The 27,029-nt window shown below is 42.4% G+C and overlaps 1 protein-coding gene across 6 annotated transcripts; it reads left to right on the top strand.

Annotated features, from left to right (window-relative positions):
• Nucleotides 1-205: 205 nt before the first annotated feature.
• Nucleotides 206-26,756, top strand: phldb1a (pleckstrin homology-like domain, family B, member 1a). 6 transcript variants are annotated; one of them, XM_058088102.2, is made up of 26 exons: nucleotides 206-344; nucleotides 537-611; nucleotides 5,620-5,721; nucleotides 5,883-6,006; nucleotides 7,511-7,681; nucleotides 8,475-8,600; nucleotides 10,800-11,773; nucleotides 14,763-14,963; nucleotides 15,040-15,171; nucleotides 16,433-16,570; nucleotides 17,836-17,964; nucleotides 18,447-18,602; nucleotides 18,681-18,791; nucleotides 18,856-18,945; nucleotides 19,054-19,158; nucleotides 20,436-20,558; nucleotides 20,668-20,814; nucleotides 20,956-21,096; nucleotides 22,224-22,337; nucleotides 22,399-22,465; nucleotides 22,589-22,733; nucleotides 22,881-22,971; nucleotides 23,564-23,710; nucleotides 23,997-24,216; nucleotides 25,587-25,672; nucleotides 26,046-26,756. In XM_058088102.2, exons 2-26 carry the CDS (start codon nucleotides 591-593, stop codon nucleotides 26,184-26,186), a joined length of 4,002 nt encoding a protein of 1,333 aa, XP_057944085.2. In that variant the 5' UTR covers nucleotides 206-344; nucleotides 537-590; the 3' UTR covers nucleotides 26,187-26,756. The 6 variants fall into 6 exon arrangements, with proteins under 6 accessions (XP_057944085.2, XP_057944088.2, XP_057944086.2 ...); XM_058088105.2 differs by lacking the exon at nucleotides 17,836-17,964; XM_058088103.2 differs by lacking the exon at nucleotides 19,054-19,158.
• The last annotated feature ends 273 nt before the right edge of the window (nucleotides 26,757-27,029 follow it).

Raw genomic sequence — 27,029 nt, 5'->3', positions numbered from 1 at the left:
TCAACTTTGACAAGACAAAATTTGAGATGAGAGTGTCTGCTTCTTAATTCAATTTATAGACAAACAATATTAAAAAGGTCTAGTGAATATGAAAAAAAGTTTTGATCTAGAAGATGTATGAAGAGCCACTTAAGGACAGCATGGGTTAGATTTAACAATAGCATAGGAAATGATAGGCGAGGAAAGAAAAGAGGGATGGGCCTGGCAGCCAGATGCAATCGGAACAGAACATATTTTCATTCTCTGGAAGACAGCGGCACTTGTGAGGATTTGAGCGTCTTGTTTGTACATCTTTCAGCTGAATCATTCCACCGGCAGCAAGAGGATGTTCCCAGTCTGATTGGGTAATGAGGAGCTACAATGTCTGCTTGCTGGTGTGTGACAATGATTGCATGCAGGAGAGAGAAATATGGGATAATGGAGCTATTGTACCAGCTTCACATTATCATCCCATTATGACCCAGTTACTTCTCATTCACTGTCTTCTCAGTGTGTGTGAGGAAGATTTTTTACCATGCATCATTCTGATCTTGCAGGTAATCGAGTAACAGTTTGATCATGAGGGATTATGAAATTGTTTCTGTTGGATTATGAGGTGCACATCTGCATGTGTGAGTATATTTTTGACTTCCTGGTAAATTGCATTTTCACATTTTAACTGCTGGATATCAGTAATCAGTTTTTTTTAAAGGTGATAAAATAGCGCCACACAACCTAACCAATAGTGTCACCACCTGTAAAACTGAAATGCTTCCTTTGCCATCTGCTCTTGTCCGCACTTTCTTCTTCCTCCTTTCTGTGGTCACTCATGCAGACATCCTGCACACATCTGCTTTCCTGGTCAGTGACAGCAGGTCACACAAGTTCAACAGTCTAGATCTACAACCGGAAACATCATTCTTAGAAACCTCAGACTCACCACCATAATCAGTAGGTACACACACAGTAGCCCACAGTTTCAGGTTCAGTCTGTACAGTACAGATAAATAAATATGTTTCTCAGTAGTCTTTTACATTGGGCAGGCCAGGAAAACATGCAAAAAAATAAAAACGTGTTTTGTGTTAAGATTTCTGAGAATTGTGGCATTGCTGTGCTAATTAGCAAAGAACTGCATAGTCAACCTCTGCTGAGATCACAGACAACAGGGCAACCCTGACTTCTGGTTTCTGTTGCCATATATTGGCAGTCCAATAGGCTGCTAACAATCTGTGATAAAATACACAGCTGGACTCACAGTGTATTAGCAGAATGACACTCACTATATTGTACGCTAACTGGAAAATATACACATACCAAGGTAAAGTTTTGCCGTAAATTGACTGAAAAACACGAGCTGTACTCTACCCAAGATTCCACTGCACTGGTTATAGTAAATAAGCATGTTTACAGTATGTAAAGCAGTTAGAAAAATAGTTAATACCATTAAAATACGCCTGTTTTTTTGTAGTTGAGTAACAACTAATCCAGGATAATGAGCAAGTACTAGTCGGATAATAACGCCATTCACAATTTAGAGTGCTCAGTGAGGAATACAGTAAAGTCTCGTTATATCGATATCGGTTATATCGAAGTACTGCTTATTACGATACTATTTTCATTTCCCGGCAAATTTCTAGTCTTTTATGATATAATTAGTTCCATTAGTACGATACCGGTTATTATGATAATCCGGTTACTACGATGCCCTTTTCATCTCCCGCCAGCCAATTTGGTCTGCTTATATCGATACAAAAGCAGCTTAAATCAATCTTTGCTTAAGGATTTCAATACCAAAAAAGAACACAGCAAACGGCTGCTTCCAGTCAACTTTATTTTCACACTTCCACCACCAGAGTGCAGCACACACACCGATTCACGCACTTCCTGGTTCACAGGTCATGCTCAACCCGCCCCACATAGCTGGCCAAACACATGCCTGCAACAGAAGAACCAACTGACATAGCATACACACCTATTCCAACGAAGACACAAGCGTACAAATACATGTATTTAATTGTGTTGTATTCAGATATCTTTTTATCGCTTGCAATAATCACTGTTTTTCATATGTACATGCTGGCGTTCGTGGTTTCTCTCGTGTGTATAGATTCTATACACATGAGAGAAACCACGAACGCAGTTGGTTCTTCTGTTGCAGGCATGTGTTTGGCCAGATATGTGGGGCGGTTGAGCATGACCTGTGAACCAGGAAGTGCGGGAATCGGTGTGTGCGCTGCGCTCTGGTGGTGGAAGTGTGAAAAATAAAGTTGACTGGAAGCAGCCGTTCGCCGTGTTCTTTTTTGGTATTGAAATCCTTAAGCAAAGATTGATTTAAGCTTCTCGACATTGTTCTATACTATAGAACAATGTCGAGTGCATTATTGCCCACTTTTAATGCAGTTCGGCGCAGGATCGGATATATTGACAGTCCGGTTATATCGATATTTTTTCCGACTCCCGACAATATCGATATAGCGAGACTTTACTGTATAGCAAAGGTTTTACGGCAAGGACTGATATGTGAGGGTGTACTTACTTTCAAAATCGTATTATCAGGGCTTTCCCCGCATGAGAAACTTCACAACAGACTTTGTTTTACAAAAGGTCTGCTAGTTACTTGACTTCTTTCTGTTTGTGTTGTTCCTTTGAGTCTTGTATGTTTCAATTCCTCCACTTCGTCTGTGGGCCTGACCATGGGAAAAGACATGAGGGACTAACAGTGGGCTCATTCTCCCACTCATTTCCACTCACATCATTGGCCTCTGAGCCCAGTTTTTTCCCGGGGGACGCCTGGATGGATAGAGCATGTGTTTTACTCACTTCCTGAGCTAGTTCTGTCTGTCCCATCATGCATTATTATGTCATCATGAATGATCGATATATGTGGAAATACCCCTATGTGTCTCATTGAAGGCAGGGTCAGGAAGCCAGTTGTTCCGTCAACTCCTACACATGTCCTTCCCATCCTAGATCCCGACTCCACCTGCTTCACCAGCAAACTCATAGGAGAGCATTTGACTTAAGCCCTCTGATCGCCTGTGGTGGTCCTTGACAGTTCTTTACTCACATGGGATCTGTCCTCAAAGAGAGGAGAGGTAAAAAAAAAAAAACCTTCTACTGGAGGTCATGCAAGTAACTCTGCACCAAGATGGGAGGAGAAGGGGCTGGGAGGAGGGAACTTGCCGAGGAACTCAGTGGGAGAATGGAAACAGCTTCAGACAAGGCATAAACAACAATGTGGACACCGCTCTGTGGAATACTGAGCTGCACACTGATTCATGGATGTAACTGGGATTCTTTGTCAATAAAGAGATGGTAGGTGGTGCATGTGGATGAGTGGAAGGAAGTAAACTGCTTGTTTGTATTGTGTTAGAAATACCTGCTTGTCCCTTTGCTGCTATGACACTGTCATAACTCCTAATTCAAAGTATAGTAGTAGTATATTTTTCTCAGTTCCTCCTTGCATTATCACCCATAGCAGATGTGATGTCTCTTTAAAAGTCACAGCCCAGACTGTGCGGCTGGTGGTGTCTATTTTCAGAGGCTCACAGCCGCTCTGAAGGACATTACTGGCCCAATAATGACAGGTTCCAGTTGTAGCCTCACATTTATAACTTTGGCTTTGGGTGTGTTAAAATGAGCTTATGGGAGGTGGCAGCAGCATATGTGAGTCACAAAGACAAGACACACGGACCCTGGCTGCACTCTCTCACTGTGTGTGTGTGTGTGTGTGATTGTGTGGCTTGCATGAGGGCGAGCGTTGGCAGTCAGTGGGGGCCAGCAGGAGAGGCGAAAGGGCTCCAGTGTCAGAGCACGGTCTGTTCTCTGTGTCACTGGGTCCACTCAAAGAGTCAGACTTGCAACACACTGGATGGGATTGTCACATAAAGTGGTTTCACCCAGCGTTCTCATCTGGAGTGACATCAGACGCAGACATAACGCCCTCTTGTCTCAGCCCGTGGCAGGATAAATAAGAAGAGCAGCAGATGTGGATGGTTTTGGGCATGTTTTTCATGCATTTTTGTTACACATTGATGTCAGAATATAGCAACAAAGTGCTTGGGCCTTTGGGTTTGTTGCATCTGTCATGTGATGTTGTGCCATGAAGATGATGTGGTCATTTTGTAGCTGCTGAAAGATTACAGGCAAAAAGGAATGGTGTCAATCATTCATACTGATGCTAAAATGTATCAAACCAAAATAAAATCAGGCACCATATGGTTGACAAGTGGTTAGTTAGCCTGTTGGCCTTACAGTACAGAGATTAAGGGTCTGAATTAACTACTCAACAAGTTGGCCTGAACGTGTGGATCATTTAGGATGGGCAAAGAAATGTGACCACAAGTTTTTCAAATGTGACCAAGCTTCTGTATGTAGATATAGGTTTGATAAATAAACAGTGGACTAGTAGTTAGCATGTTGGCCACACAGTCAGGAGATCTGTAAGATCTGGGTTCGACTCTCCGCTGTGGAGTTTGCATCTGTGGGTTGTGAGTGTGAATGGTTGTTTATCTATACGATGTGCCCTGCCATTGGCTAGTAACCAGTACCCTGGTACCCTGGTACCCTGGTACCCTGGTACCCTGCCTGTCACCCACAGTTAGCTGGGATAGGTTCCATCCTACATACTCCGTGACCCTAGTGAGGCCAAGCTGGCATAGAAACAGTAGAAAATGAATGAATGCGGTCAACGTAGCCATGTGTTTGGGGTCTAATCATTTATGCATACAAGCCAACAGGTGGTGCCACACAACTTCTTCTTAGCGAGTCAGAGCTTTACTTCCTGTCACTCATGCACACAAGCGTGTACCCTGTTGCTTTGCATTAGCTCTAGACTCTGAAGTACTACTGCTACCCCCGGTGTCCTCTCCAATATGTTTGTGTGGTATTGATGGTTTGCTATGATATACTGTGATAGTTTCAATTAATGTCTCTATGAGAATTATAGCACATAGAATCAGCTTAGAGTGGCATTTTAACCCTTTTGTAAGTCCCACTACGTTCATCTTTTTGTGTAAATTTGTTGATTGTATGCATTTTCAATAGTACAATTAAATTGTTCCGATGTTTTTCTGAAAGAGATTCCTGTTTTTAATGCAATATTATTGGGTGTGTGTCCATGTGTGTCTGTCTGAGTCATGTCTGGGTTTTGTCGATTGTTGTTTCCTCTCTCCTGATGGGACCATGATGTGCCAACAGATGGATGTAATCTGCAACATCTGCCTGCAGACCTAGTGTGTATCTATGGCAGTCATCTTTGGTCAGGGCAGGCAGGCAAGCAACGTGAAGCCTCATGTGTGAAGCAAGCACCTGCAGAGCTTTGCTGTGTTATCTGCAACAACTCCAAAGCAAGCTTGGGATGCTATTTGCAAAACAACTTATGTTGACAAATCCATGTTCATCAGTCAGCATGTAAAATCCTGCCAATGGACTGAAGCGTAAATCAGTGCCAGCATTCTATCCAGCAAGTTGTGGAGAAACAATCAGCCTGTATAATAGTCTGAGTCACGTGGTCTTATAACTGGGGCATGAGGTCTCTATGGAAGCCACTGTTCCCATTGTAGTTCAACTGTAGTAGCACAATTCCCAGTTCTCTCTGTACGTATTTCCATGTGCATCAAGCTCTGTGTCGCCTTCAGGATCATCAGGTGTCAGATAATTCGGACATCGGGCCAGCCGACATGGAACGCAGTGGTGGGAAAAGAGTGGAGCGTGGCAGAGAGACACACCAAGTCCTGCAGGTGAGTTATGCGTCTCCGTTTAGGGACAGCAGATACAACTGATGCTCTAAATGGTTAAAGGATTTGAATACTTGCTATTAGCCTACTTGTCACCCAAAAGAGCAAGAATGTGCGAGTATTATTCCATACTTCGAAAGACATATTTGTTTTTCTTTTGACAGGGCACTCCTTTAGACCTGATTGAAACTGGCAAGTCCCTGAAAGTCCAGGCAGAGCGCCCTCACCTGGTCAGTTTGGGAAGTGGACGCTTGAGCACAGCAATCACATTGCTGCCACTGCAAGAAGGTAAAACAAATTTGTGTCTCTTTTCGGGGTGTTACATGTAATAATTATCAGTGATATATGGTCAGAGGAGCCAAGTGAGACAGAGCCTTGTGATGAAAAATACAATAACAAATAAATAAGATAAATTTGTCACTTGAACTGCATTCTAAATGTATTTTCTGTATGATTTCAATCACAATTTTTCTTGAGGAAATCACTGAATTTACACATTTTCTGATCAAATACAGCTAAGATTTCAAATACAGTTGAGAAACTGATACAGTATGTATTTAGTTGTCTGTACTGTACAGACTGAACTCAAAACAGCAAAATGCATGACAAATTCATACATGTTAGCAGTTCTGCACTAAATACTGCACCAATTAACCGCACCACCCCCCTATTTGAGAAGCAATGCTATAGGCAAACTAGGCAACTACCCAGGGGCCCCAAAGTCCAGCATCATCTGAGAAGCATGAGCATGTCCCGTCTTCATCTGTAGCTCTCTCGTATGTTAACTTTCTATCGCTTGTTTGCGTTGTACTCCAAAGAGTCCAAAAATTACAAGGAAACATAAAATCATCACACAGCAACTTAACACTCATTCATTCATTTTCTACCGCTTTCTCCTCACAAGGGTCGCGGGGGGTGCTGGAGCCTATCCCAGCTGTCTTTGGGTGAGAGGCGGGGTACACATATAGACAAACAACCATTCACACTCACATTCATACCTATGGACAATTTGGAGTCGCCAATTAACCTAGCATGTTTTTGGAATGTGGGAGGAAACCGGGGTACCCGGAGAAAAACCCGGAGAAAACCCACACACAGGGAGAAGATGCAAACTCCACACAGAGATGGCCGAGGGTGGAATTGAACCCTGGTCTCGTAGCTGTGAGGTCTGCACGCTAACCACTAGACAAGTACAAATACAAGTTTAAAGGGGAACTGCCCTTTATTTGTAATACACAGAAAATGGAAATAAATGCGTGTTTATGTTTCACGTAAGGATTATGAATGATTTTTTTTAAAATGTGCAATTATTTTAACTTCTTCCCACAATGCACTATTCCCAGCAGAGCCGTTCTTTGGGGCAGCCATGGCTGCCTGGCCAGAAAATGGACGGATGGATTGTGGAACACGTTAATAGTGAAAACCAAGGTGCCACTGTACTTGTCAGAAGAACACCGTATATAGATTTCAGTTGCAACATACACATAAGCCCATCCCACTTCCGAGATCTGCAACCCAACCGAATCATGCAGACTGAGTCACCCAATCAAATAACTAACATCTGACGTGTGCCGAGCTTAGCCTATCTCCGCAGCATACCACCTGTCACTCAGCGCTCAACTATGTGTTGACTACATTTGTGACTCCACCCACGCGGTCTTGACCTCTGTTACGCGTGCGCTTGAGTGCTGGCTTTGAGCCTCAGACCCAAGAATACATCACCAAGGTATTCACAAGTGCGCATGGGCATCCATTAAATGACGCTGGGAATATGTTGTTGTTTTGCGTGTAGGGAGAACAACACTAGGCAGTGGAGGGACAGACATCCCTCTGCAGGGACCCGGCATTAAAGCTCAACATTGCTACGTTGAAAACCAAGCGGGCACTATCACCTTATACCCGTGTGGAAACCAGTGCTCTGTAGATGGGCTCCCCATCACGAAACCTCATCGCCTGTCACAAGGTAAACAAAAGCACTGTAACATACACATGTTTGTTTGAAATGAACCAGTATGTCTACTCTTTACAAAGCAATCGGACACCTCCTTCCTTTCATGAGATGACTATGAGATGATCAAATGCACATCTATACAATCACGTGCATACTTAGGGTAAAAAGGGCATCAGCACAGTCCCGCCCCCAAGTTCAACCTTTTTTTGGGATCTTTGCCAGCAGCTACACTGGATGTCATTTGAAGCCAGCTATCAGCCAGTGTGTGTAGAGGCAGCAGCTGCTTAACTATTTATTTTTTTCAATCCCTGCTTCATCCAAAGGACACACGTGGAAGTCTGGCACAAGGAAATGTGTTTCATTAATATCATTTGGATTTTTAACACCTTATTTAACTCCTGGTGGAATACCCTTTGGATGTAAACCACCATCTCAGGAAGTAGCCGCAGATGCAGAGGAAGGAGCGATTGTCATATGTGAGTTTAAGCTTTGATTAAAACTTATAATCAGTCACAATCAGTAAGTTAGCTTTAGTAGTGCACTAGCTGCTTGTGACTGAATGATTCTTCCTGAGGTGTCAAATAAGATACCTTACTCTCCCCTCACATAATCATTCAATATTGATGTGAAAATAATCCCAGATCTCAGACATCCTAAGCTTGCAAGCTTGTTGCTGTGTGGAGCATGACATCACCACCTGTGCGCTGACATAATCATCGGCATATGAACCAATAGCTCATTTTTATGCCAATACCGTCAGAAAACATTGGTCGACCGATATCCATATGATCTTCCCTACCGACAGGCTGCATGCTGTGTTTTGGTCAGTCTACATTTTTCCGCTTCAATCATCCACAAGAGGCTCTGAGGATGAAGAACATGCTGCCTGGAGGAAGCCAAGCACTGAGCGCATCAAAAACACAACCTTCTGGTAAGTTACAGTAGGCCTGCTACACTACAACGTCCATATTAAATCCAAATTAGTCAATGACAAATGTGTGCATAAGAGCGGGGGAATTTCTTTATTGTTTAGTATGGGCACTTGGGTTTCATCTTATTGTAAAAGCTAATATTCCTGCCAGGATAATGATTGGATCCCTCACAAAAAACACAAGAGAACCTAAATTCAAAGGAAGGTTTATATGAATTAACCAATACGGTTGTGCTTTGAGTCTCCAAATTGTCTTTCGGCATGCATACGAGTGCGGATAGTTGTTTGTCTATACCAGGGGTCTCAAACTCAATTTACTTGGGGGCCACTGGAGCTAGGGTCTGGGCGAGACTGAGCCGCATCCGGTTTTCCAAAAAAACGCATTTATTAAAAACCGAAAAATGAATAAACTTTGCTTTGGTTTCGATTTTCTACAAGAAAAGCACTGATAAAACATTCCACTGTTCTCAAATATCTTACTTTTTATTTTTCTACACAAAATAAGATGAAAAATAAATAAACAAATCAAGAATAAAGAGTAATAAATATATAAATATAATATAAAAATAAATAAATATAATAACAATAAAACGGTAAATAATAAAAACTTAAACCACATATAGTTGGTGGGTAATTATTTTTTTCAGATTAAAATGAACAAAGCATTATTAGAGCCCTGTAGACATGACAAAACACGACTATAGTCACATTTATACTCTTTTTATTTACAACATATTGCGCAACTGCAGGGTCTTGAGACACATGCTAACTCGCAAACTAGAGAGCTAGCGACCTAAACGGTAGCCTTCAAGTTATTTCCTTTAAACTTAAATAGCCAAAAACTTACCACTTCCACACAGATAGGGAGGATAACTATTAAGAGTTATTTAACCTTTAACATGAACATTAATCAAACGTAATAATTTTTTCTGGGTACATGATACCATACAGGATCCATATCAAACTTGTGCGGGCCGCACTAACATTAAACTTTCATATCAAGGCGGGGGCCTCAAACTAGTGTCCTGCGGGCCACATTTGGCCCGCGGGCTGCGTGTTTGAGATCCCTGGTCTATACAGTACGTACGTATGTGCTCTGGGATTGGCTGGCGCCTCTTGCCCTGTGATCCTAGTGGGGACAAGTGGAACAGAAAATGAATGGATGGTTGTGCTTTGACTTGTGCATCTCCTCCGTGGGTTAGAGGTAGGCTTTTAGAATTTGGATGAACTCCTGGTCATCATCCATGAGATGACGCAGAAATAACTTGTTGAGAACTCATTATCTATGGCCTACATTCAGCAGGATCTGGTCCATTTAAATCTACCCATTACACTCGAGGTGTGTCCCCATTGCTCAACATCACAATGGCAAAAAAAAAATCAAATTTTCATAAATCGTAAATGTGCCTTTTTAGTTTCATTGTTAAATTACCAGGTACTTTGACAGTAGAATAATCAATTCTCTATTAACATCCAATTCTACAATGATAATACAATTCCGTTGTGACTTTGTCCAAGGTAATTAATTAAACAATATATTCATTATGTCTTAATATTTTTGCCTTTGTCGTGTAACCAAACATGGTAAACTTATTAGTTACAGGTTACAGTATGAATAATTATAATTATACAGATACACCAAGTAAAGTAAAATAAAATGTCATCAAAACGAATGATGATAATCTCATTAAATTGTAAAGTGTACTCAATTAAATGCCTGGTTAGTGTGCGTATGTGGCCAACTGTGGTTCTTTACGTGATATCTTTAAGTGATATTTAGTCCATTCTCCACTGACCTTATTGGATAAAAAGAGCCGTAACCACACCACACCCTTCCCAGCGTTGGGCCCACTCTTTCCTGACCAAGCCCTGATTTCACGAGAGGCACATGGCTGCAGCTTTTATATTTAGAAGCTCCAGATCCCTGAAGGATTACAACACAACTGAGTAGCATAACATCCCCACCACAGAACACCGGCCCCAAGACATTTATCACTATCCCAGCCAACAGAGAAACAATGTGTGTATGAGCGGACAATAGCACATCCAAGCTAGCCCATTCTTCCTTTTAAGGTGACCCTGGGTAGATTCCTCCTCTGTTGGTTTGTTTGTTTGTGCAACTGTCCTCCTGGGTGTGCCTCTTTGTTTATTTAACGGCGATCCTCATGCACAAGTGTTTTGCATGTCTCCCTCCTGCAGACTCCCACAGTATCCCGAATGGGAACCATCAGTCTTTTAACGCCAATGGTGGCTCCAAAATCAGCAGCCTGGTAAAGGACATCCATGAGAGTCTCTCACACCAGGTGCCGTCATCTCCAAAAACCACAAAGTTGTCACTTCATCAGCCCGCTCAAGGCATTTTAAATGGGAGAAGCAGCAGTACAAAAGAGGACAGCAGGACTTCTGTGGGAAAGACTCCACCTGTACCTCCCAGGTCCAGCACACCTGTGCCCCATCCCCGAACCTCCCTCACTGTGACCCCAAGTTGTACGAATAATGGGCAGCGAACACAAGAAAGCCCAAAGCTTCTTAGGAATGTCAGGTCAGAGGTCACATCAAGCCCCACATTGCCCAGTAGGGGGTCTGGACAGAGCATAAGTCACCACTCCTCACCGGCAGCTCCAGCAAGCCCTCGAGTGAGAGGTTCATCTCTCCAGAGGAGACACCCAAGTCCCATGCGAGATCAGCTCACTCATGCAGATGCCCAACAGAGGCTTAGAACTCCTGAGCCGACTGGATCCACCGGCCTTCCTCCTCTTAGCCCGTATATGTCCCGCAGAGGAACTCCAGGATCGCAGAGCTTCCCCACCAAGCCTGTCCAGGGTAGCCCGCAGGGTCATCGCAAAGCCCCCTCTAAAGCTGAGACCATGAGGGTGTTGTATGCTCAGAATCCTTCTGCTGTGACAGCACAGGAGCCTGGAGGGAGACAACAGGCTAACTCCAGCCTCGTCACAGCTCCTCTGTGTGGCTCATCTCCTTCTGTGAGCCCACACAGCCAAAGAAAGACCCCGTGCAAGAACGGATCATCCGGCAAGGAATCAAATACTCTAAAACCGTACAGCCGGGAGCGCAAGAACAGCATCTCCGCCATTAGCGACAATGAGGATGAACTACTGGAATACCACCGCTGGCAAAGGGAGGAGAGGCTACGGGAGCAGGAAATGGAGAAATTGGTAAGTGAGGCACCTCAGAGAATATAGGAGAACAACTAACCTACTACTAATTCAGATTTGATATAAAGTGACTTTGAATTTCTTACACAGCTCAGTGCACGCTACAAAACACCTATTATAACTTTGATGTGTTTATCTGAATCGGCACGGAATTTGGCAAACACCTTTAAGGGACTCACAGGCACATGTCTGGAAGATTTGTGAAGATTGGTTGGAAAACACAACTGTCAAAAAGTCTTACAGACTTAGCAAGTAGCCCGTAAGTCATGGACCGTTTATCTAACAATTATAAAACTTATCTGTATTAAATGCATTCCTGGCATTCCTTCCAAATGACTTTGATCACAACCCATAGGGGGCGCCATAAATATCATTTTATAGCATCTGACACTAAAAACAAATCATCAATTTATTGCATGTGTCTTGTAAAAAATCCCAATTTTACACAATAGAGAATCTATGAAAGAGGAGAAAACACTAGTAGTGCAGAAAACTAGTACTATTACTAAATTAATACTGTATGTATCGGATCTCATTAGATTGTGCAAGCCTACCTAATATTTTTGACACCCAGAACATTTGATACATGTCGATTACCACATTTTTAAGTTTTGCTGCTGTAATGTATGACACTTGGTTGTGCATACATATTTTTAAATGATGTAAATATAGTTAAGCAGAGAAGACATCATGACTTGTGGCATGCTGACGCCATGTCTTGTCTTCATCTCTTGGCATACAGCCACTCGTGCTCCTCCCTACAGTGTTATTACCAACAATAGCACTAGCACTGTACACGGGCCTTGTGACTCTAGGGGGACATCTATAGAGGGTCTCACTACTATATTTTACAGGTGACTTGAAAGGGGTGTTTACTTTTAAAACCCATACTGAAGTTTCATAGACTGCATACTGGCTATGCATCATTCATCCATACCCGCTAGCCCCCACCCACCCCAGCTGGCCTCTTGACAGCTGAGGGGACTACAGGAGCCAGTGGGGTGGGTGGGGTCTATTTCAGGAACTCAACGGTTTCTGGTAACAAATAACAGTTACTGACAATATGTATTTGGACAGGACAGACGTCAGTATGATGTCAACAACCTTTGACTGACAGTGCTAGAGGGCTGTTTATTGTTATGGTTTGCATTGGTGTAGCATTGCACTGACCTGATTCTTCTCTTGTGTGTCTAAATATGGCACCAAAATATTGGAAAAATGTCATATTTATTGTTAAGTTAATATTTCTCCGACATGAGTTTTATAAAAGCAGATTTTGGGGGCTTGTGTTGAATCTCATTAAATTAGATACTACTCGTAGATACGACTTGGATACTCATTAAATTAGATACTACTCGTAGATACTTCTGATCAACAATTGTATCAGATTTCCTCAGAATGAGCTGAATTCTTCCATTCTTGTTACGTATTATGATGTAATTCAGTATGATATTGTACAGGGGCCGCATGGTGGACAAGTGGTTAGCATGTTGGCTACACAGTCAGGAGATCGGGAAGACCTGTGTTCGAATCTCCATTTGGTTATTCCAGTTTCCTCCCCCATTCCAAAAACATGCAGGTTAATTGGCAACTCCAAATTGTCCGTAGGATTGGCTAGCGACCAGTCCAGGGTGTACCCCTCTTCTTCCCCGAAGTTTGCGCTGATATTTAATGAGGTATATTAGTTACTTCTGTTAATGCCTTATTTTTGACAGCCAAAAATAAAACAAACATTTCTAAGACGTCAACTGTGCACTTGTTCATTTAGGAGGCTTTGGAACCTAAAGAGCAGAATACGGGGAAACAATGTTGCAGGAAATAGCTACGCTCTGTTGGGACACATTAAATAGGCTACTATCACATTAACCAAATCAGGAAAATGCATTTATTTATACTCTTGTAGGGAGTCTCCTAGCTGTGTGGCCCGCGCGCTAACCACCGTGCAGCCAGCAGGAAGATTGTTGTTAGTATTATCATAGAGTCAATATGACAGTACAGCGAGAAGACATATTTGGATCTTAAATGCATTGTAATGTACAATTTTAATTCAGCTGTTATAAACACAATGAATGACTTGTTGATGAAGCTGCTTTGAGATAGAAACACATTAATGAAACTTATAGACCAGAGAGGACAAAGAGAGGATTTCCTCTCAGTGTGCACAACTTCTGTATTGTTAATGATCCTTGTTGCACTTTACTGCTTGATAAAAGGAAAGGTCAATGCAAGGGAGAAAGTGACATAGAAAAGACTAATTATTCTTAAAATGACAGCTAAATGTTACAATCTATTGAATCCAATACTTTACGGCTTGTTTACATAACATTTTAGCTCTGTACTCTGAAGTTCACAGAGGGAGTTTCAGCTGTAATTTTATCACTTTTCATCAGGAACATAACAGAACCTCAGCACTACTGAGAACTATAATTTTGCTCTGGACTGGGTGGTGAACAACCTGGACCATTTGAATACCAGCTAAAAGTAGCAGTGTTTGCTTTGCAGGACCAGTTGTTTTTGCTCTAACTCTTAATTTGTGTTCAACTGGAATGATAATTATATATGTTGCTCCTATTTTGGTAAATGAAAGCGTTCGATTGTTCTTAGTGATGAGAGTCCATCAGTTTAACTCTTTGTAAGGAATTTTAAATGCCAATATTACACATTTATAAAAGTACCGTACATTATATTGCAATCATGATGCTGATGATGCTGCATGTTGACCGCATAGTCAGGAGAACATCTCTGTGTGGTGTTTGCATTTTTCCCTTCGTGTGTGTGTGTGTGTGTGTGTGTGTGTGTGTGGTTTAACTTTGTTGGCCCCCTACTGTGACAAAACACATCAACTTTGGGCCTCCTGCTATCAGGTTACAGCCATCCAACCGCTGTGGCTGTGGGACAGCTGCTCAAATGGGGCAATGTCACTCAAGGACACACTGCAATAGGATATATATGTAAAGTCCTCTTGATGCCCCCCCCCCGTCTTCTATAGGAGAGACAGAGGCTAGAGACCATCCTGAATCTGTGTGCGGGGTACAATCATGAAGACAACGCCGCAGAGCTGGCAGAGGTGGTGAGGAGCGGACTGCTGAGAGGCGCTACAGGTACAAGAGGAGAGATGCAGCAGATGAAGGACAACGATGAGGAGACACAGGCCGAGGAGTCGAGCAGCACAGAGAGCACTCATCAAGAGGTGGGTTCAGTGCATCGCAAGTATTCTGCTCCCTTGAAGAATTTCATAACAGCTTTCAATTCAAATTTGAAAACAGTGTGAGGAGGTGTCAGCTGTTCCACAGAAGACGCACCTGGAAGAAGAGAGGAGTAAGATCTTGGCCAGGGTGGATGACCTGAGGAACAGAGTCAGCGAGCTGGAGCAGCAGTTGAAAGAGACCAAGCAAGAGGTGTTGTGGGAAAAAAAAACATCTATCCTATCCGAGGAAGAGATTGCCCGAAATAAAAGGCATAGAATTTGAGCAGTTTGTTACCTTTGCAAAGGGATCAGGCAGCATACAGAGGCCATAGACATCTGAAGATGTTTGGCCAAGAGTCACTTCCTGACTGAAACTCTCTACCTCATCATATGCAAATGAATTACGCCATAAAAGAAGCCAGGTGCAAGTGTGTCTCATAAAGCAGTTGCATCCACAGGAGGTGCTATATTTTCCAAAGTCCCATCAGTCAAGAAATGCATCATGAAGAGAAAAAAAATCAAATGGAAGTGGGCCTAGACTTAGAGTGACTAAGAATAGACATTCCTTACGGAAAGGCAAGTTATTAAACTACAAAATAGCGCACAAAAACAGGCGAGGTGAACAATGAACAATTATTGAGCTACATAGTAGCATAAAGAACATACAATAGAGGTTAACACAACAAGCCAGTGAGTCCAACAAGCACCGGTAAGCAAGTTCACCAAGCTTCCGATCTCATTCCATATCACTGAATCCATAAAATTTTTCATCCTTGGTTGAGTGCCCTCCCGCGACTGTTGACGATTATGTTAAATTCTTGGTTCATGTCAGTCAGTTGGAATTATAATTTAAAAACATTAATTCATTGCGGGGGTGCTGGAGTCTATCCCAGCTGTCTTCGGGCGAGAGGCGGGGTGCATCCTGCACTGGTCACCAGCCAATCACAGGGCTCATATAGACAAACAACCATTCACACTCATATTCATACTTATGGACAATTTGGAGTCAACAATTAACCTAGCATGTTTTTGGAATGTGGGAGGAAACCGGAGTACCCGGAGAAAACCCACGCATGCACAAGGAGAACATGCAAACTCCACACAGAGATGGACAATTTTGGAATTGAACTCGGGTCTCCTAGCTTAATTTAAAAACAAATTAAGTTAAATATGTATTTAAATGTATACTGTAAGTCGCACCCGACGACAAGTTCCAGGACCAGCTAAACCATGAAAAGAAGTGCAACTTATAGATACTTTGCCGAGGCTCCAGAAATGCTTGTCACACTTACACTGTTACCTAAGTTATACCAGTCAATTATCATTTTTTTTATCACAAGTTACAGTATGCTAGTAAATTATCAATTTTTCCATTCAAGGTTAGCAGCGTTTTGTTTGTTTACATGTCATTCAATGCCAGCCTTCCCGTGTGAATATGATTTTTAAACTCTGACTCCTTGTGCATTCCCCAGGTGGAGATGGAGCAGGCTCTGCTTCACGCCGAGAGGCAGGCCGAGCAGGAGCAGGTGGAGGCCGAACGAGAGCTCATTGCTCAGCTGCACCTCAAACTCAGCAAGTTGAACAAGGCCACCCAAAGGGAGAAGGACAAGGTTTGCACTCAAAAAAAAACATTGTGCAAAAAATATACACAGCGCATGTAAATGTTGGATATGTGCCTAAAACACAAGGGAATTTCTCAGGTTTCCACTGGTTGCTTGTGTAGTGGCTGAGTGCCCTTATAACAGCAAAGCTCATTACTGCTTCTCTTAACATGAAAGCTGAAATCTGATTTGACTGACACTAAACTGCTGATTCCAACCTGAATGAGCTTTTATTTTTGCTTCATGGCATAAACAATATTAATGAAGCATCTCAAATTCTAACAATATGGTAAAGTGCTTCATTTCACTTACTTGAACTGCCTTGGGCAAAAATGCTTGGTTGCATGACTTTTCAGTTGTCTTTTATAAAAAAAAAAAGTTGTCTAGACTAGGGATGGGCAAGTGAACATATTAAAATATATATTATTTTGGGGGACAGAAAAGATAATATAAATTGCATCATTGTGTTTGTACATAAAATTCCCAAAATAATTATTTTAAAACAATTGGCCATTCAAACGGGTAAAACAGAATGGTGTAATAACAGACTTGCAGCTAAATAGCAACACGCTAACTTTACCAACTTGAAAATAATGTACATATTTAATGTAGTATCTGTTTTAGCACACAACTTTGTTAGAATCGTACGTAGGTCTTAGCATTTGGCACCAGGTCATGGGCAAACATTTTGATTCACACTGTGCAGTTATTACAGAATATAATACAGTGAAACCTCAGTGTTCGTCATGAATTTGTTCCAAACGGTCAGACTAAAACCAAACCCTATATACGATACGAGAGGAAATTATGTAAATCCAGTTAATCCATTCTAGACACCTAAGAATATTAACAAAAATACATTATATTGAGAATAATTATAGTTGTACATTCAGAAAACAATGTGAAATCTTTGTAAATTACGAATGGATGGAACTTGTTGCTGATGCGGACTTCCTGTACATCCTGGTGAAATTTAATTCAATAGTGTTTTTTATAGTCTTCAAATTTCTATCACTCATAACTTTTTTGGGGCCCCATGGCTGGTTATTTAGCAGTCTCACTAGCAACACATAGGGTGCTTTGTTTGGGCGCTCGATTTTGCGGAATAATAGAGTACAGGGCAAACGGGCTGGTTTGTTATGTGTGAGTCCCAAGTATTGAATTGCGTCAGTGTGTTCGCAGACTGCAGAAATTGATGAACCAATCAATCATGCCCATCCCTAGTGTGAACACTGTGTGTGTGTGCGTGTGTGTGTTTTTTCATGTGTTTTTAGGGGAGGGCTAATGTCTCGGCTGAACGGAAGGTCCTGGAAAAGCAGAGGAATGAGTACAATGAGCTGAAGAGGCAGTTTGATAAGTGCCCCTTGTCTCTAAGGGAACAGTTACAGGAGCAGCTCAGCAGGGTCAGTGTTCTCACGCAGCCCACTGGCTGGCAACAGTGAGTTACCATATACTGAACACCAAAGAAAGTAGACAGACATAATAACCCTGACTGTATCCAAGCATTCAAGTACAACTGATTTCTGTGCTCTCCTTTTTCTGCCTATCATGTTTTTTAAGTAAATGTTATAGTCAATGCCTTTTGTAAGTATACAGTATGACTATACAGCAGGCTTTGCTTTTGTTATTCTGACTGCTTAACTTCTGCCATGTCATCATCATTAATCTTATTAACATTTTAGCTCTAAAAGTCTCCATGCATGACACTATGATAATCCCCTTTATTTGTGGGATATTTTCAGTCACTGACATACACTATGTTACTGCATGGGATGTGCATAATGACAGGGATTAATTATGTACTGTACCTTTGTGCCAATTGACGGACGATGCACCATGATTGATTTTTTTTCCTAACTATTTTATTCAACCTGTGTACGGATAGAAAGCAGAAGCTCTAGACTCCGGCACCAAGCAGTTTGAGGAACTGGAGTTCTGCCAGCTGGAGGAGGAGAGCAGTCTGGAGGAGAAAAAGGAGATTCAGAGTTCGCAGTTTCTTCAGGAGCAAGCCGAGCATCACTGCAGCGTGGCCAAGAGGAAGGTGAGAAGTCCAAGAAAAGCTCAAGTGAAGCACTACTTGAGGAAATCAGTAACTGACATCATGTACATCTCCTCTCAGGAGAAGGTGGCCGCTCTGGAAGCTCAGGTGAAGGAACTGGGCTTACAAGCTGCTAGCGACTGTGACAGGATGGTCAAAGAAAAGACAGCCACTCTGCAGCTATTACAAAAGGTACTCCCTTGTCACATGCTAACCGCTGCACCATATGCAAACTGCGATGCTCTTTTCCATTTAGGAGCAGGACAGGCTATGTGCCTTGGAAAAGAGGTACCACGCCATGACGGGTGGCAAGAACTTCCCAAAGACCAACAGCAAAATGAATGAGGTACACTGAAGAACATATAAGGTTGTTCACGTGGAGGAGAGCTGCTCACACACAAACAACAATCCTTCCATGTTTACTGTTTTTAACTTAGATGAGCTTTTTGAACAGGATTTACTCCATATCAGCGAACCTGACCTTGTTTATGAGGACCCTTGTCCCTCCTCTACCTCACACATCCACTCCCCTGAAGTCTACCCAGTTAGGCTACAGGAGGTAAAAACAAATAATATAAAAATATAACTTAGAACCTTCTAAGCATGCTCATTATTAGTTTAGTAGTGTTTGCTTTTTTAATCCTCAAACCACAATGTTGGGTACTCCTGCACAATCTAAAGAGCACCAATACAAGAGCTGCTTCTGTTGACAATACAGACCAATACAACCTCGGTTCACGTGTGTTGACTGCGAAGAACAATAGCGACACCGTGGAAGGATAACATTGCTTAATAGTTTCTCGAGTGGCAGTGCGCCAATTGAAAGGATGAAGATTATTGATTGTGAATGAACGCTTAAAAGGGTCATGGATCCTGCGCACTGTTACAAGGAGATGTGGGTGAAGAAGAGGGGGTTATCATTCCAGACTAGCCCATTTGAGTAGGTGGGACAACCTCAGGGATAAACTTAAGGAGTTGTTTTTATTTCTGTAGTCCCTCGTTTAACGTGGTTCACTGGTTGTAGACACGAGTGAATTTTTGCAAAGTTGGACTTGTTATTTATAAATTGCATTTTTTGCATTTTAATTATGTTTTAACATTAGAGCGTTCTAGACACGAACTAACATCCCTATATCACCTTTAGACTCATATTAAATCAGAGTAAGAGTAAATAGTGTATGCTCGTGTGTTACTAGAAATGTGTTCCCGGCAGACAGGAAGTGGCGCCGGGGGTTCAGAGTTGAGTTTTAGCTTGGTGAGGGTTAACGACCTCAACAGTAGCCCAGGGATTATTGTGACTCTTGTGAGATAATTCAAACCTTGCAATAAAAGCCTGTTTTTCTGGCAATCAAGTGTGGTGTTAGTGTGTACCTGGTGACCAGTGTAGAATACTACATATCATTCACATCATCTTTGGATGCATCTTCTGAATGCCTTTAATCTGTATTTTAGCTCATTGTGCCATTTTAGGGCTATTTTGACTAATAATAGGCCATATTCAACCACAGAACAGCATGATTGATACATTTTTGAAAAACCGCGATAGAGTGAAGTGTAGTGTAAATTCGAACCACAAATTGGCGAGGGAGTGTTTAGTATAGTCAGACTGTCAGGAAATGTTTGACCTTGATGTAGGTTATTTAATCTTGCAGTGTGGTACAGTTACGTTATATTATCTCCTTAGTGAACCAGGAAACTAAACATAATGTTTTTGTTCAGGCAGCTACAGCTTTTGTTTTGGGTTGAATTATTTGTGCGGGTGTACTTAATGTTGTGGCTGATGTTTAGCTCAGTCACCTCCAGAGTATCCTTTTGTGGTGTTGGCTGTTGATGCAGGAGTACCTCAGGCTGTCTGATGTCTATAAGATGTATGGCAACGCCTCTGTGCATCCTTCCGCTTCTTCCCCTGCTGCCCTCTACTGCCCCCCTCTTGCTGTAGCCGACACTGTGCCGTGTGAGGTAGAACTCCTGCCTGATCTCTGCCATCAAATTAGAATTCCAGTTGTCTTTTTCTCTACCTACTTTCTGCTCTTCCCTTTCTTTTCTCTCCGTGTGTGTCCCTGAGAAGGACTACATCACGGTCAGTCAGTTAAGCCACATTTTTGGCATGCAGAGACTCGATGCCTCTTCTTCATCGTCTATTGCATCATTCCACCTTGCCTCCCCTGACTCCACCTTCACATGCCACTCAGGTTCCTCACTTCTCTCTGCAAAGGTTTGTTTTTCACCTGTTAAACTGCCTATCTTCCAAAGCCTGTTGCATCTGAAATTATTGGCAGGTGTTGCTGTTTGCACACCTCCATGCTTATCACTGCTGCCTCTTTGTCCTTTGGCTGTGCTGCTTTTATCACCTCAGAGTCAGCCTGAACTGAGCAGGAATGCAATGCCTCCTATTAACCTCGAGCGCTGGTACCAGGACATCATGGCTGCTGGGGAGCCTCAATCAAGTCCTCCGCCACTGCCTGCAAAGTCTGTTTCTGCACGCAGACACGGGCAGGTAAACTCATGTTAGATCATGCACTAACAAATGAAAAAAAACATGGCCCCAAACATATGCATTTTAATAGTATGGTAAACCTGTTCTGAAATACGGCAAAAAAATATCAATACCGATAGTCACCTCCAAGAAGTGCTCGAAGGTGATATTAGCAAGTAGCATCTTGTAAGAGATGTAGCATCCTGACAGATGACCACAGAGTATGAAGCTCTTTTTGAGTGCGGAACTTAACACACCAACAGCAGTGCTCAGTTCTAACACTACACACACACATTTGTACTACACTTGTGAGTAGCACACTCTTCTGGTGAAGGTATGTAATAGCAACTGATTCATTCATTCATTCATTCATTTTCTACTGCTTTTTCCTCAAGAGGGTCGCGGGGGTGCTGGAGCCTATCCCAGCTGTCTTTGGGCGAGAGGCGGGGTACACCCTGGACTGGTCGCCAGCCAATCACAGGGCACATATAGACAAACAACCATTCACACTCACATTCATACCTATGGACAATTTGGAGTGGCCAATTAACCTAGCATGTTTTTGGAATGTGGGAGGAAACCGGAGTACCCGGAGAAAACCCACGCATGCACGGGGAGAACATGCAAACTCCACACAGAGATGGCCAAGGGTGGGCAACTGGTTCATTCATGACTTAAAATTTACTCCAAGAATTATAAGAGAATCCACTTCATCCACTTTACAGCTAAAGAGTAGCAATAGATTAACAATAATATACACACCCTCCTATTGTATCCAGGCAGTGTGCCGCGGAAGCTGACTGTACACTGCCGGTTTGTGACTGCCTTCGGGCGGAAATGTCAACAGCACCCACCGTTGCTCACTGAGAACACAAAATGCAGAATACGTGCTTTCACTTTTGAGTGACCAAAACACCAGAAAAAGTCGCAAGTCGCTTTTGAGAAAATAAGTCGTCAAGGGAGGTTGGAGTTTCACCAGATGTAGCAACAAAAGTTTGCAACACTGCACGGCCACGGCGCGCAAGATGGTTTCATGAATGTCAGAATTCCTAACATCAACACATTTAATTTTATATGGGTGAATGTATGTAAATTACTATTCTGTTAAACTCGAATGTCACAAAATGAGTCATTTCATGTTGTTTCAGTTACTGAAGTCTAAATCAGACGGGGAAGTTGGACAAACAATGTTGTGTCCTCCCATCAGCTGTGTTCCAACTGCTACTCCTTCCACTGTGGCGCGTGACAAAATGTCCCACAAGGTAAATAAGCTTCAGGTGATGATCAGGTGTTCACATTGTGATGCATCCTTCTGTCTCTCAGGGTTTACAGTTAGCACTGAAAGATGTGTTAAACCCACTGGACATGGACTTCAGGAGGCCGAATAAAGGTACTTTTAATATATATTTATAAGATGTGACGCACCAACTGTGCTGTACTTGGCCTGCTGTAGTTACTTAACATAGCCAGTAGAGGGCACTATACATCTGTGAAATCTTTCTTGCTTCTCCAGATGCATCTCCCACAGTACATCACTCCATCCTGCATCATCAGTGTCCACCTAGCGGCACCCAGGCGTATGACACCCTCAGTCTGGAGAGCTCAGACAGCCTGGAGACGAGTGTCTCCACCAGCAACTCAGCATGTACCCCAGAAAGGTGAGAGACTCTGTTTCTATGGTAACACCCCACTTTACTCCATGTCAGGTAAAAGGTCAATGCCTCCAATGACTTCTACATAGTCTGTTGCTACCACAGTGAAACCTAATTCATTTATTTACTTATTTTACTGTCTTTTTGTTGTAGTGCTTCTGGGTTGGAAGCCCAGAGGTTGGAAGAGATGGAGAGGATGCTGAAGGAAGCACAGCAGGAGAAAGCCAGACTCATTGAGCACAGAGTAAGCTCTCACATGTTATACTGTAGATCAGAAATTTCAAATGATTACGAATCTTCCTGTGGTCAAAGTACCACAAAGTACCACAAATGCTACCATTCGTACACAATAACAACACAAATGCTAACATAGCGTTACATGACATAACATACTGCACTATAGCACAACACACAACATAACAGGACCACCACAACACAGGATAGTATAGCATAACATGCCATTGCATAGCCATGTACATAACACAGTAAAGCCAGTAAAGGGAAAATGTAATTCTGTACCAATATGATCAGTTGGCTCAAGGTAGTGAAATGCTGTCGTAAGTTTTATTTGGAGTCTTTGAATTGTTTCCACATATTGACACAAGGTAGATATAGCTGTGAGTGTATGAACGTTGCAAAGGATCATTTTACATCAGCAAAGAATTACCTTTTATACACAGACTTCAGGGAAATATTTGACAAAAACCTGCGACTGGGACTTGAACTCTCATGTGGCTCCCATTCACTTTGTACTGCAATATTTGCCTACCATTAACATACTCTCTCTCCTCTGTTTTGTCTTACTGCTCTCCCCATCTGCTCCATGACGTTCCCAGGAGAGGGAAGCGCAGGCTCGGCGACATCTGCTGGAGGAGGAGCGCAAGAGACGCGAGGAGGCCGAGAGGAGGCTCCTGGACGAGACGGCCCACAGGAGGAGGCTGGTGGAAGAGGAGGTCAAGATGAGGGAGAAGCACTTTTCCCAGGTCAGTAAGTGTCAGGAGGGAGGAGCAAATGGGCGGATCATAGAATGTCAGCAGGGAAGTGAAGAGGAGCCATCATTGTGATTATTTAGTTTACTGATGATTTAAATTTGTCCTGCGATTGGTTGCCGACCAGTCCAGGGTGTACCCCGCCTCTTGCCGGAAGTAAGCTGGGATAGGCTCCAGCATACCCCCGTGCCCCTAGTGAGGAGAAGCGGCATAGAAAATGGATGGATGGACTATGAAGCACTGGTAGCAAATATCAACTGAAGTATTGTTTTCTTCATAGGCCCGTCCAATGACGCGCTACCTGCCCAACCTCAAAGAGGAGTTCGACTTACGTGCCCACGTGGAGTCGGCGGGCCACAACATCGACACTTGCCCCTTCGTCATCCTCACAGAGAAGATGTGCAAAGGCCATCTGGTTAAGATGGGCGGCAAAATCAAATCGTGGAAGAAACGCTGGTTCGTTTTTGACCGACTCAAGAGGAATTTCTGTTACTATGTGGGTAAGGATCAGAAAATATGACATGGCTATTTCAATGTCAGAATCATTCGTGTACATGGAAGTTTCTGTATGAGATACTGGACACAAAACACAACTAAGGGCCCCACTTTTTTTCCAGAGTACTGGGCCCCACTGGGAACACGTCTGTGTGTCTTTAGCTTTAATGTATGAGCTGAGTATGCGGCTCCAAAAATGATCCACTTTTTACTTGCGGTGTCACAAGATATTGCGAGATTAAAATATGACAAGTGTCCTTGCCATCTTGTGTCCTGACTAAGAAATGAGACTTGGAATCTTGCACTAAGAATGGGAGGGTGTGGGTGGAGGCGGGGCTGGTATCATACACAAAGAGTGCAGAACATAATAGAAATTAAATTAGTAGTTTGCAATATATGTGTTTTTTTCTTCTCTTCCATCAGGCCCACAGATGAATTTAAAGTTCAAAGCCTCAGATCAGTGGGATCAAGTTGGAATCGGCTTTTCATTATAAACTTTCTGGTGAAGACTCGGGGTCCAAACTTGATGAATGCACTTTAGCCAACAGCATCACTGTTGCTGTTCTGGGCTTGGAAGGCTTTGCTCTTGTTTTTGTTATGTCAGCCAGCGTCTGTTCATCTGGAAGTAGACTCTAATTAAAGATGCAATAAGTCTTTTTTCAAGACTTTCTTGCTTATCAAATTCACGCCGATTTGGAACAATCATACAAGTTTGTCGAACAATTCATCGGCGTACTTACGTATATTATTTTACAATCATGTATTAAAATGATTCTTCTCTGGCTGCACTCACTCGTCTAGCCTTTTCACCCGCTCACTCCTGACTAAGATGACGGTGATGATGATGGTGATGAAATCAGAGGCAATGCTTTGGCGAGATGTGTTTTTCTGGAGGTGAAGGCTAGCTCCTGGCTTGTTCCAGACTATTTAAAACCAAAGTTGCGTTTGAAAAACACTTATCTCATTACTAAGCAGTTTTGGCTCACGGAACAAGGCGCCGTTGCACAAGATTGCCTTTAATTGTTGGCGGATGTTTGTCTCTGTAGCGACAAAAGGAATATTGTGTTTATTTGGACAGTGGTGGAATCTCAAAGCATTTTTTTGTTGACAAAAAGTGTGCCCGTGCCTCAGAAGTAGTGACAATCAGCATGTTTGAGAGAAAACAAGTCAGGTTAATGGGCTGCTGAAGACTTGGGGCAAGGCTTGAAATAGACTTGCACTGGTAATTAACTTTTACCCTGACACCGCTTGGCTCATTTCAAACTTTAGGAACTGTCTTTCATCAAAGGAAACTACGGCAATGCATGAAATATAATGCTAAAAATCGATCAATCAATCGATAAATCAATTTGTTTTCTTCTTTATTATCTCCCAGACAAGCATGAGACCAAGCTGAAAGGACTCATTTACTTCCAGGCCATTGAGGAAGTTTATTATGATCACCTACGCAGTGCCACTAAGGTAAACCTCTTTACTTATTTTCTACTTACTAATTTTTAATAAAAAAGGAGCACAAGGAGAAGAAATGAGCAGATTGGCTGATAGAAGAGGGGCAGGGCTACTTGAAACGGACACAAACTCAGATCTGATATCATTATACTGCATTATCCCATTATGTCAATCCCAGCTGGCTTTTAGTGGACTGGTTGACAGTCGATGCACGTTCCACTCCTCCATTGCTTTATATCATGAAAAAATACAGCTAATAAGCAGTCCCAATGGGAGCGTGAGGAAAATATGCAGTCATATTATCTGTTGTCCTAATGTGTCTCGGAAGACAATACAACTGGTGCCTCATAAAAAAAACAACTAATTTCTCCATTGAATCTTCCAGAGTCCCAACCCGTCTTTGACCTTCTGTGTGAAGACTCATGACCGCCTTTACTACATGGTGGCGCCTTCCCCGGAGGCCATGCGGATCTGGATGGATGTCATAGTAACAGGCGCGGAGGGCTACACGCAATTCATGAGCTGAAGGACTTTGCCGAGGATGACAGAAAGTGTGAAAGCCGGTCTTGAAAGCGAGCTTGGCTGCAAAGATGGAAATCGATGTGGCGCTCGAAGGACATCTGAGGAGACAAATGATGTGAAGGCCTGACGAGCCAGGGAGGCCTGTAGTCATGACACAACTGTGCTCTTCACTATATTAATATGTGATTATAATAACAGTATCATCATTTGAAGAACATCAGTCTTTGATTGCAGTGTTGGCACTCTAATAGTATGTATTTTTATACATTTCTATGTACTTTTAACCAAGTAGTCAGTATTTTAATAGTTGCTTATTCATGAAACTGCCAAATCATTTTTGCTATGTTTATTGAAGCAAATAACAGCCGGTTTCTTTCAATGGCATTAACAGCTGTGGCTGTAGGCAACCTCCTGATGTAATTTTTTTTATGGCAGTAGCAGCATTTGACATATCATGCACATCTGGCAGATAAGTAATTGTTACAGTATAAAATGTTTCTATTCTACACAAATATGTAAAAAAAAGTCTTATAACTAAGTCTATATATGTAAAGAAATATAACTGGTGCTTCTCTTTTGTCTGATTAACTGGTGGTTTGTTGCAGACAATCTCTTCATTAGTTTTTCCCAATACTCTATTAATAACCTCATGTTGTCTAATGAGCTGCTAGAGCTCTTAAACAAACACACAAGCTGTAGCTCTGCGCACACAAGGAGTTCTCTATTTGCATAAGAACAACAAGGTGATTCATTAATCGTTTGTTGTCATGTTATTGACCTTGCAAATCTAATTAATGTAGTATAAGGCTCACGTTGCACTACTAATGTGTAGAAATATGCCTAAAAT

This window comes from Doryrhamphus excisus, linkage group LG21, assembly GCF_037039965.1.
Source record: "Doryrhamphus excisus strain RoL-2023G ecotype Guam linkage group LG21, RoL_Dexc_Guam_v1.1, whole genome shotgun sequence".
Lineage (NCBI taxonomy): Eukaryota > Metazoa > Chordata > Actinopteri > Syngnathiformes > Syngnathidae > Doryrhamphus > Doryrhamphus excisus.
The sequence above is the reverse complement of the archived record's forward strand: the minus strand, read 5'-3'. Positions and strand labels throughout refer to the sequence as shown.